Genomic DNA, 12,585 nt, shown 5'->3' with positions numbered 1-12,585 from the left:
GTAGGGCAAGTGGGTTAGAAGAAGGAGAGATATTGAATCTGGAAGACCAATTAGGAGGCTTTTTTAGTAATACAGACAAGACGACTTGTGGGAAATATATGAAAGCATTCTGAAGGTTGAATCTGTAAGACTTGGCAACTATTTCATAGGAACTATGAAGGAGAAATAGGAGTAAAGAATAATACTGAAGTTATGAACTTGAGAGAATAGTCAGTGGGCCCCTCAACAAAAATGTGGAAGTAAGGAGGAGTGGCTTGTATAGGGAAGTTTGAAATGCCAAAGAGACCTTCAAGAAGTGATGTGGAGTTTAAGTTTGAGAGTTAGATAAGGGCTGGATAAATAGGTCTTGGCGTTAGTTACTGAAATGGAATTTGTGGGGACTCATGGACTCATGAGCTCACCAGTAGAGAGGGTATATAAAGAGAGAAAAAGGTCCAGGATTAGCTCTGGGGTATACCTAAACTAAGGGAATGGGAGTTGATTGATAATGCTGTAAAGGAAACTGAGAAAGCCACCATATAGAAATGAGGAGAACCAGGAAAGAATCTGAATTCACAGTAGCCCAAAAAGGAGATCTAACAATATAAACCTAAAGAGGTTTATATTAACAGTGTCTAAAGTACAGAAAAATAAAGGAGGATAAATACTGAGAGAATGAATGAGAGCAGTATCATTGAAGTGTTGTGATCAGAAATCATATTTCAGGGAGCTGAGAATTGAATGGGTGGTAATGTACAGATAGCATTGAAAGAGGGGAGAAATATAGGATGGTAGCTGGAGGAGGTGGCATGGTCAAGTGGAATTTTTTTTGAAAATAATTTATGGATACATTTTGGAATAAAAAGGAAGATGGATGTTGAAGTAGGTTTTGAGGTGTGAAATAGTAGAGATGTGATAAAATAGGAGATGAAGGATTATAGCATGAGAGAATGGCTTAATGAGTTTAGGCCAGATGAGGTTAGGGAGGGATTGGAATAGAATCGGCCTAGTTGAGATTAGCTAAAGTGAATTTATACTGCACCCAACTGGTCCAACTGTGGCTTTCTCCAATAGCATTCAGGAGCATGAGAGTAGGAACATAGCAAGCAGATGGTTGAGTTGAATCCAGGGTGAAACTTGCCAGGGATTGAATGGTAGAAGGATATGGGGCAAAATGATTTGTATGAAAGAAAATGTATGTATATTTGAATTGGGTTAGCTATAAAGTTAAGACTTTGAAGGGAAGTAATTGAGCAACAGAGTAGAAGTAAAGGACTGGGAAAACAAGAAAGGGCATAGTGAGGATGAATAAGTATAGGAGGAGTGAGGCATAGAGAGACATGGAAGAATAGATGGTTAAGATCAGGGCAGATTTCTGAGTCCAAAATCATGAAGTTATAATGAGCTCTAAGGTGGTACAGTAAATTATCTCTGTGAGTAGCTGGAAAGGAGTAAAGACAGACAGGGAAGTTTAGGTGGATAAAGCCAGAATATTCAAAAGGACTTCAGTATGTATACTGAAGTTCTTAATTTAGGGCAGGGGTTGGAGTGAAGAGGAAGACTGATTTGGGTCTCGAGGTCCTGAGAAAGGAGGGAAAAATATAATGACAGATGGTTACTAAAGCCTTTGACTTTTAGGATTCTTATTGATTGACCATTTATTAAACACCTGATATTGCCAGGCATTGTGTTATCTGCTATAAAATGTGTTGTGTGATAGAAAAATACATTAATGATTTAATACATTGTTGTCTCCTTCATATTTCCTATCATTAGCATGAATAAAAAAGTTTTGCAGTTTTTTTCAAATAGTTTTCTTAAAAGTATTTATAGCAGAAAAAGAAAAATGGATAAACTATGACTATAAATTCTTGAAAGGAAAATGAAGATTTGATTATATGATTCTTTTTTTCTATAGTTGAACAAGGTTGTCAGATAACTTTAAAATTTTTTTTTAATTTAGTATCCAAAAGCAGTAACATTGGAGACATTTTCAGTTATTATGGTACAGTTGCTTGGCCTTAATCTGGGACTGACATATGATGACCTCAAAACATGTCATTGTTTAGGAGCTACCTGCATAATGAATCCTGAAGCAGTGTAAGATATTTTCTCTGTCAATTTTCTTTTTTTGGGGGGTGGGAGTTGTTTTTGAAATATGCTAGAATTTATAATCCATTGAAATCCAGCTGAATACTAGTAAGACATAAAGGGAAGTAAGTGTACAAGAAGGGAGGTCAATATATTTTAAAGCTTATTTAAAGTTAAGTTTCTTGATTGAAAGTGATTCACTTCCTTAGGTATTCGTGGCAAGACTTTTAGAGAAAATGAATAGTTACTGAGTACCTACCTAATGTCCGGAATAAGAGTTAATTCACTTCTCAGGTGTAGTGATAGCCCTTAAAAAGGAGGAATCATTTAGTGGTAAGTAGGAAGGAGTTGGGCAATAAGGTATGAGTTAATGAGGTAAGAGGTCTAGTATGGAAGGCATTGAAAAAGAGAAAGTGGCTCAGTAGTGGTTAAGAAAAATACAGAAATTTGGGCTAACCTCCTACCCTCATTTCTGTTGCTACCCCCTCTGATCCTGTTTAGCAATACTCACAGAAAGTAAGTAAAAGGTACCATCCAAGAATGTTTTAGGGCTTTTAAAAGAGCTATTGTTTCTGGCTACTGTAATGGTCCATAAATGGTGAAAGTAATGAGTTCCTTTATGTGCATCTCCAGTGAGCAGAAGATCAGTAGTTTTCTGCTGCCTAGAGAAAGGCATTAACTCTGTTCTGGATCTAGTGATTCGTATTAGAATCTCCCTTTACTTTCTCTTATCTAGAAAGCTGGGACAAAGTGGGTTAGGTTTAAAATATAACATGCGACACTTAAGCTGGGGGAAAAAAGATCATAGTAATTTGGATAAACAATATATTTTTCCTCCCTCCCTATCACTTTTCTATCTCTGATAATAGCTTTGTCCCTTCCTGGGCACTGATCCAGAGAAAATGGGTAAAATGATTTTCTAGGAGTGCTTTAGGACCATTTTTATTCCCTAGAAAAGAAGCAGGACCTGACCTAGTATTGGGTGACATTACATAAAATGAAACTGGTTATAAATAGATAAGAAGAGACTCATTATTGATGTGGGAGTCATCCATGAACCAGCAGTCTTGTGTTCAGTTTACACCACTCATTTAGAAGCAAGGCTAGAATTACTAAAAAGTTAAGAAAAAGAATGCTAATGGGAAAAATATGTTGCAAACAATTGAAACAACTCAATCCTGACCTATTTAAACAAAGAATTGATAGTGAAAACTGGGTACTGGACAGCAGGCATAACATTGATGCTAATTGCAACATTATGCCGAAGATTGATCAATATGGATCTCTTGCCATGACAAGAAGACTAAAAATGACTTAGCAAAGATTTGGGTTACTAAGTGGAGAGGAAGAGCAGTCAAATGTAATACTTGTTTAAAATGTAAATTCATTTATTAAATTTTATGAAGAATAATGCATTTATTATGAGCAGTGTCACATCATAAGTGACATAAGTTTAAAGAAAACTTTACAAAAGGTAAAAAAGTCTAAGCAAAATGATATAAGTTTAAAGAAAACTTTGCAAAAGGTAAAAGTCTAAGCAAAGTCTTCTGAGGGCATTTAAGAATTTAGATGCAAGGACAACAAACAGAAAAAAAAAATGGAAGTCTGGAAAAAAATTTATGGCAAACAATCCCCCTCAAGTACTGTAGATTCATCACACTTGGACTTTTTGTTAGTCCTGAATATATTTTTAGAGAGAGGTGGAAATACTACTAAAGAGAACAAAAGTAGGAAAAAGCTGCCATACTGCACCAAAAATATACATAGAGATCTGTCCTGAAGATGGTACTGTTGTGAGAGAATTAAGAGATTGAGTCAAAAGGTATCAGAAAGAGGGTAAGATACCAAAATTGTGGGAAAAAATCTTGGGCCTCAATACAGAGAAAAGGTGATTGAGAGTATCAGCAACTATTAACTTGCTCGTCTATTTTATCATCTATATAAGAGACTTCTACGTACTCATTGAGGTCAACTTCAGTGAAGATATTAATAGGGAATAGGTAGGCTTTTAAAAACATCCTACCATTATCTAATTGCTTGAAAGAACTCAAGATTCTGTGCTGTTTATTATTTGTTGATTGTGAAAAAGAATTTGTTCAGTAGAACAAAACACCACTTCAGAGCCTTTCTTTCAACTGAATTATTTTCAACCATGTGTCAGAATTATTTAAGGTTTCTTGAATAATATTTTTCCTTTTCTTTTTATTAATTATTTTTAGTTTTTGTCATTCGCTTCCACAAGATTTTGAGTTTCAAATTTTCACCCTATCCCTCCCCTCCCCCCCACCCCAGGACAGCTTGCATCCTGATTATCTCTTCCCCCAATCTGTCCTCCCTTCTACGAATCCCCTCTCCCTTATCCCTTTTCCTTCTATTTTCCTGTAGGACAAAATAGATTTCTATAACACCATTGGCTGTATATCTTATTTCCCAGTTGCATGTAAAAACAATTTTTAACATTTGGTTTTAAAACTCTTGAGTTCTAAATTCTCTCCCTTCTTCCCTGCCCTCATTGAGAAGGCATGCCATTTAGTATAGGTTTTATATGTGCACTCATGCAAAACATTTCCATAATAGTCATATTGTTAAAGACTAATATATTTCCCTCTATCCTCTCCCACCCCTATTTATTTACTCTTTCCTTTGACCCTCTCCCTCCTCAAAAGTGTTTGATTCTGATTACCCCCTCCTGCCCTCCCTCCTATCATATCCCCTCTGTCTTATCTACTTCTCCTTATTTTCTTAGAGGGTAAGACAGATTTCCATACCCAATTGAATGTATATGTTATTCCCTCCTTAAACCAAATCCAGTGAGAGTGTAAGGTACACTCATTCTCTCTTACCTCCTCCTTCTTTCCCTCCACTATAAAAGCTTTGTCTTGCCTCTTTTCTATGAGATAATTTACCCTGTTCTACCTCTCCCTTTCTCCTTCTCCCAGTACATTCCTCTCTCTCATCATTTAATTTTATTTTTGAGATGTTATCCCTTTATATTCAACTCACCCTGTGCCTATGTATTCCCTCCAACTACACTAATACTGAGAAAGGTCTCATGAGTTATAAATATCATCTTTCCATGTAGAAATGTAAATAGTTCAACTTATTAAGTCCCTTATTATATATCTTTCCTGTTTACCTTTTCATGCTTCTCTTGAGTCTTGTATTTGAAAGGCCAGTTTTCTATTCAGCTCTGGTCTTTTTATAAAGATTCTTGAAAGTCCTCTATTTCATTGAAATTCCATTTTTTCCCCTGAAGGATTATATTCAGCTTTTCTGGGTAGGTGATTCTTGATTTTTAATCATAGCTCCTTTCTCCTCTGGAATATCATATTCCAGGCCCTCTGATCGTTTAATGTAGAAGCTACTAAATCTTGTGTTATCCTGATTGTTTTCCCACAATACTTGAATTGTTTTTCTTTCTGGCTGCTTGCAATCTTTTCTCCTTGACCTCTGGAATTTGGCTACAATATTCCTAGGAGTTATCCTTTTAGGATCTCTTTAAGGAGGTGATTGGTGGATTCTTGCCATCTTTGTTTTGCCCTCTGGTTCTAGAATATCATGGCAGCTTTCCTTGATAGTTTCTTGAAGGATGATGTCTAGGCTATTTTTTTGATCATGGCTTTCAGGTAGTCCAGTAATTTTAAAATTCTCTCTCCTGGATCTATTTTTCTGTCATTTGTTTTTCCAGTGAGATATTTCACATTGTCTTCTATTTTTTTCCCCTTTTGGTTTTGTTGTACAATTTCTTGATTTCTCACGAGTCATTAGGTTCCATTTGCTCCATTCTAATTCTTAAAGAATTATTTTCTTCAGTGAGCTTTTGGATCTCCTTTTCTATTTGGTCAATCTTGTTTTTTAAGGCATTCTCCTCATTGAATTTTTGGACCTCTTTTACCATTTGGCCTTGTCTGTTTTTAAGATATTATTTTCTTCATTATTTTTTGGGGGCCCCTTTAGCAAGCAATTGACTTAGTTTTCATGATTTTCTTCCATCACTCTCATTTCTCTTCCCAGTTTTTGCTCTACTTTTTTTACTTGATTTTCAAAATCCTTCTTGAGCTCTTCCATGGCTTGAGACCAATTTGCATTTTTCTTGGAGGGTTTGGATATAGGAGCTTTGACTTTGTTGTATTTTTCTGGTTGTATGTTTTGATCTTTTTTGTCACCAAAATAAGATTCTATAATGTGAGAATTTCCCCCCTCCACTGTTTGCTCATTTTCCCAGCCAATTACTTGATTTTTTAACTCTTTATTAAGGTAGGGCTCTCCTACTATAAAAGGTATGCTGTCCCAAGTTTCAGGGGTTTTCTGCAGCTGTTTTCAGAGATAACTTCTAGGGACCTATAAATTTTCAGTTTTTCCAAGATGGTACGATCAAAGGAGAGGTGTTACTCCTCTCCTGGCCTGTGCTGTGGTCTGTAAGTGACCACAAGCACCCTTTTCTGCCTTGGAACTGTGAGGAGGATTCTCTCTCTAATGCCACCACAAGCTTCCCCAAGCCAGCACTCTTCCTTGCCCCAGGACCACCACCCCAATCCAAGTACAGGCAAAGTAAGAGAATCCTGCCTCAGTGCCAGCAAAAAGATCCCTTCAATGCTCTTCTGATTGATCCCCCCCCACTATCTGTGGGCTAAGAGCTCCTTATGATGCTGCCCTGGGGCTGGACTGCACTGCTCTCTCACCTATGTCTGACAGACCTTTCCTGCTGATCTTATAAGTTGTGTTTGGTGTTTGTGGGTTGAGAAGTCTGGAAATTGCCACTGTTGCCAGTGATTCAGTCACCAGAGGCCTACTTCAGGTTTTCTGGGTGGTCTGTGCTGATGCATTTTGTGATGGACCGCTCCTCTCTCAGACTTATGCAACATCAACCACTTCCCATCAACCACTCAGGTTGTCTGGGGCTGGAAATTTATTTCACTATGTCATTTTGTGGGTTCTGCTATTCTAGAATTTGTTTAGATTCATTTTTTATAGATATTTGGAGGGGCCTTGGAGAGAGTTCAAGCAAGTCCCTACTTTTATTGTGCTATCTTGGTTCCTCCCCCTTGAATAATATTAACAACCAAAAGTTACCTTGTTCAGTGACCTTCTCATCATAATACCTAGTTGAGGCATGAAACAGTATTCTGTCTGAGAGTGTCCATTACTGTGATGGAGGAGATTTAAGGCAAAGTTCATGTTGAAGAGAAATTCCCTGTGGATGGTGAAGTTCCTTCAGATATTTCTGTTTTCACATCACATTGTGCTGGTTGCATCAAGACCTAGAACGTTGCTAGACCTGGAAGAGATATGAGCAAAAATTCTTAATACAAAAGAATTAATTAAATCAATCTTTAATTTTGTTGTCTAGCGTATGATGTGCAGGTGAATGGCTAACTTGTCTATTCACATATCTATATACATATGTACATATACATATATACATACACAAATATATACAAACATATATCATATATGTTATATAAGACAACCAGTACAAATGGACAGTGAGTTGGGCCAGGAATTAAGCAATTTGAGGAGACTAGGCTGGATTGCTTCAGGAAACTTCTACTTTCTCTTAATGACCACATCTCCCAGAAACAAAGGCCCACTTTTTTAATACAGATATTCTACCTGTATGGCTTTATGACTGACACATGGAACATAACAGTCTCCAAAGAATTAACAAAAGAATATTACATGGCACAATGGGGAGGTACAGGATGTGTGAGCAGATGGTAATATATAGCAGGTGAATAACTTCAAAGAAGAAAAGGAGTGAAAGATGTCATCAAGGAAATACATAATTAGAAAAGAAGATTTAGTGATGTAGCAGTTGTGAGGAATGACAGATGGACAGCATGAGTGCTCCATGGTATCCTTGTGATGTCTGGAGAAAGTGAGGAGGCCCTCTTAGGGAAGATATTGACCATAGTTGTGTAGAAACATAGTTGTGTAGCACACATGGATGAGTTGTAAAATGCATTATTGTAGGGAACATCTGAATTAATGGCTCAGAAGATTAGCTCTGCACTTCTGAGTACTTCACCTCTCATATAGTTGTTTTACCTATTTTTCAGTAGGACTGGATGATCTCAATGCTCATCCTCCCTCACAAACCCAGTTTAGGGGGTGGATGTGTAGGGAATTAAATTAATTTCCTGTGAAGAAGGGAATGACAGAAGCCACTTCACCCAAAGCTCAAAACACAGGCCTCTGTAGCAGGGTATGGTGTAAGCAGCATGGAGGTTGAGGCTTGTTTTCTTCACTCAGTCTTTCATATTATTTTAGAAGGCTTTATAACATGTGGATGTTTTCTGTTGTTTTCCTTTGTTTTCTTTCATTACTGTATATCTGGTACATTACTTATTGGTTCCAGGTTGTAGGATGTAGAAATTATTATGAAGATTAGCTTCCTCTGTGATCTTGCTGGTCTTGTATGAGCAGCTGTAATTTTATCATCTTTGTACAAAGCCAAGTATTTAAACAAAAAAAAGAATAAGCACTTTTGGCACCTGGCATTCAGTACCTGATACATAATAGACATTTAAGAAATTTTTATTGAGTTAAATTTAGCCATGCTGTACTTTCATACTTGTACTAATATGATCATTTGTGTGTGTGTTTGTGTATGTGTTTGTGTGTTTGTATTGGACCTAGGATTTTATTGGTATTGGGAACTCCAGGTGAAGAATCTCACTCTGCTAATACATAGTAGAAAGTGCTCTGAAACTTAAATGTTTTAGTTACTTGGGGCACTGAGGGGTCAAAGTGACTTGCCTAGGTTAACAGCCAGTAAGTGTCAGAGGTGGGATCATGTTGTTACTACTGACTCTGTTACCTTAGGTTGTTCAACGTTTCTAGGTCCCAGTTTTCCCAGAAAGGATTGAACAAGTATATAAATGATTTTAGCTTTAAGAGGCTGTGATTTTACTGTCATGATAGCATACATGAAGAAAGAACTTTTCTGTATGTACTATGAAATGTCTGTATTTCTGAATTAAAGGACAGCTTTCATCCTGGAATTTTGAATGTTATATCACACTTGACCAGATATTAGAGGTGGCAAGACATGGTTGTAATGAGTATAATTTTTTCTTGGCATTATTAAAGCCTGTACAAATGAAAGATTAATTAAATGATACTATGTTAAATATTGAAATATGATTAAAACTAAAATTTGATTATAGATCAAAAAACACTTAAGTGTTTTGGGAGAAAAATATAGGACATCAGGGTGTCTGTATTGTTATCACTATAGGTAGACAAAGCAGATAATAGACCTGTCCTTTACAAATTAAGGTGAATGACAACCTTATACTCTAACGATTTAGTAATGTGATATATTTCTTAAGACATTTCTTGGAGAAATTTGAAGCAAATTTGAATTTGACATTAACTATTGACTTTGACATTAACTATGAAAAACAACAGGTTTTTCCATGAGTTTGTTTTTTTACCCTCTCTATGGAAGATATTTGTAAGCATTGTCATATATCATAGACATTTTTCAGATATGGTTTTTTGTGAAGATAATCATACTTGCTTGCCTGAGGAATATAATTTAATTTTAGGCATTCCAGTGGTGTAAAGGTTTTTAGCAGCTGCAGTCTGAATGACTTTAAACATTTCATTTCAAAGAGCGGGGTTGAATGTCTTCAAAATCAGCCATATGTGAACCCAGTTTACAAAGAAGATGCAGTATGTGGAGATGGTTTTGTGGAAGGTGATGAAGAGTGTGATTGTGGCTCAAAAAAGGTTAGTAGTAAACATGGGGAACTTGGTGAAAAGATTTATATTTGTGTTTCTCATATGTGCATGTAATAGATAAAATAAGAATTGGGACTATTTCTTTTAAGGTTGTAAGAATTGAAGTGTACTTAAGCATATATCATGTCTGATACCAGAAACCTTAGTGAATTCCAGTTAGATGAGAGATTTAAATCTTTTAAAAATGAATTATGAAAAAGATGCAACAAAAAAGAAATTATATATGATGGTTGGGGGATATGACTTTTTTGTTTTTCAACAAACAGATGGAATTATTAGGCATAAGATAGATATACTTACCTACATTGAGAGAAAATATTTCTGTAGACAAAAAAATAATTACAGGAAGTAACATTGTGATAAATACTTATGGCAAATATGACAAAATTTTGATATCTAAAATATAGAAGGAATTGTCAAGTAATTACAAAAATAACATGTTTCAAAGTAGATAACTGGTCAAAGGATATAAAAATATCTTTCAAAATTGGAAACAAATTGTTTATAATTATGTGAAAAATGCTTAATCTGCTTAAAATTATGAGATACCACCCATCCCTACCAAATTGGAAAAAAATAATTAAAACAATAAAACCAAATATTAGTGATGTTGTAGAGAAATAATTTTATTCATTCATTGCTGATGGTATTGCAAATTATAATTTTTTTTTGGAGAGTAATCAGACATTACACAATAAAAATTTCATTCCGTTGGACACATCAGTTCCATTATTGGAAATGCAACCTGAAAGTTTATCTCAAGCAAAATTAAAAAGGCAAATTTTCAAAAATATTGATAGTACCATCATTTGTAATTATGACGATGTTATATAGAAGTTGGGAGACAGAAGAGTTTTAGTGTGTTCAATTTTCCTTCAGTCATTTCTTTTGTGATCCTGACAAGTTACTTCACTCCTTGGAGTTTCAGGGTCCACATCTGTAAAATGAGGGTGTTGGACTTGATAGTTTTAGCCTGAAGTTCTTTTCAACTCTGAGTCTGTGATCCTAAGTAATGGACTATTATAATGTGGACAAGTATGAGGAATATGAAAAATACATTTAAAATACTTACAAAAAATACATGCAGAAGGAAAAAGTGCCAAAGTCTTTGGTGTTAAGGACTTTTTTTCTATGTCTTTCATTATCTCCCAAGGTTGTTGAGGAAGCGGTGGCTTTAATATCTGCAGAACCAACTGCGAAGTTGCATTTCCCCAATGGTTATTTTTTGGGATGCAAAAGCTAGGCTAGAAGCAGGACTTATGGTCTAAGAGGCACTGCAATTGCCAGGGTTCTTGGCTTACAAGCTCATTTTGGCATTTGGTCAGTGGTTGGTACTGTTGGTATAGAATAAGGTGATCTTTATAGAGATTTATTTCCTTTTATGATGGTCATGGAGTCCAGACTGGAAACAGGGCTATTGGACTAGGTGGGTACAGCTGTTTCCAGGGCTCTTAGGTCAAGGGCTGTTTCCATTGGGATCTGAAGGCAGTTGGTAATTTAGATGGTGGTGGCAGTTTCACTCACTTGGCCTATGTCAACTTGTCTTCTTCACAGGGAGCTTTGTGAGGGTGCCTAGAAAATAGAAGTATTGTATAGTCAGTTTGGTGGGCAGAAGGGGAGATGGGACTACAAACACTTCAATCCTGTGTCATTCAAAGCTATAGGCATAAGGAATTTCTATTGTGTAAGTATGAGACCTCTAAATCAACAAACAAAACTTTTTTTTTACCTCAGTCATACCTAAGGGCATTTTGATCATTCTCAGGTTTAGTCAGTCAGTAAAAAAATAAAGTTGTCTTCTTGGGAAGAAAGTGTAGAATGGTGTAATGGTAAAGGAATTTGAAGATCTTTCCTGCCCCTTAATAGGACCACATGACCTGCTTTGGGCTTTGTCCCTGAGTCACGTGGAACCAATGGTGGGAGGAGCTTACAGAATGGGTGGAACAGGAAGAGGGAGTGAGGTGGAGCTGAGAGAGAATGAGGCTGAGCTGGGAGAGAGCAGAGCAGAACAGCTAGCTAGTGAGAGAGGGAGTGATTTTGTGTAAAGGATTTGGTTGTGGAGAGGCCTGATGGAGGGAAGGTTTGGGGATAGCCGTGTTGCCTTTATTGGTAATATGTACAAACTTCATTGTTATCATGGTGGAATTGACTTTCTGGTATCTGAATGAATATCTTGGTTTCATCTTTGAGGAAGAGAGTTTATATTTTGTGAATTTACCCTGGAAAAACTCATGCATATCCATAGCAGTTGCTGTGGGTATCTCATTAGTGTTACAAATGGAATGATCATTCAGTGTATATATGAGTACAGTGATAGAAAACTATATGTCATGTAGTTTGCGAAATATTTTAAGGGTCAGGTGGTAAGGGCTTTAAAAGTCAAAGGAAGACTTTGTATTTGATTGTTGAGATAAGAGAGCCATTGGAGATTATTGAATAGGGAGAGTAACATGGTTAGACTTACACTTTAGGATAGACAGTCAATCAATAAACATTCATTTAGTTTCTGTTATGTGTCAGGCACTGTACCAAGCAATGGGGATACAATGGAAGGCAAATGACAGTCCTTGTTCTTAAGGTCCTTACAGTCAGAATTCAACATGCAAGCAGCTATGTATGAATGTTATATACAGGATAAATGGGAAATAATCAATAGAGAGATGACACTCAAATTAAGAGAGAGTAGGAAAAACCTCCTTTTGAAGGGATTTTATTGGAGCTTGAAGGAAGCTAGGAATGCCTGGAGGTTCCAGCCATGATGAAAAG

General features: G+C 36.3%; 1 protein-coding gene across 9 annotated transcripts in view; it reads left to right on the top strand.

Annotated features, from left to right (window-relative positions):
- Positions 1 to 12,585, top strand: part of LOC140520807 (disintegrin and metalloproteinase domain-containing protein 18-like) — a 131,887-nt gene that overhangs the window by 45,709 nt on the left and 73,593 nt on the right. For 8 of the 9 annotated variants that reach the window (XR_011972648.1, XR_011972650.1, XR_011972649.1 and 5 more), the window contains exons 11-12: positions 1,943 to 2,079; positions 9,624 to 9,807. Coding sequence is in view for 6 of the 9 variants with exons in the window: in XM_072635119.1 (XP_072491220.1) it covers positions 1,943 to 2,079; positions 9,624 to 9,807 (321 nt within the window). In the remaining 3 variants the exon portion in view is untranslated. The remainder of the gene's footprint in view (positions 1 to 1,942; positions 2,080 to 9,623; positions 9,808 to 12,585) is intronic. The other variant, XM_072635123.1, reaches the window with a different exon arrangement.

Source organism: Notamacropus eugenii, chromosome 1 (assembly GCF_028372415.1).
Source record: "Notamacropus eugenii isolate mMacEug1 chromosome 1, mMacEug1.pri_v2, whole genome shotgun sequence".
In the NCBI taxonomy this organism is placed as follows: Eukaryota; Metazoa; Chordata; class Mammalia; order Diprotodontia; family Macropodidae; genus Notamacropus; species Notamacropus eugenii.
This window is presented reverse-complemented; position numbering and strand designations above follow the sequence as displayed.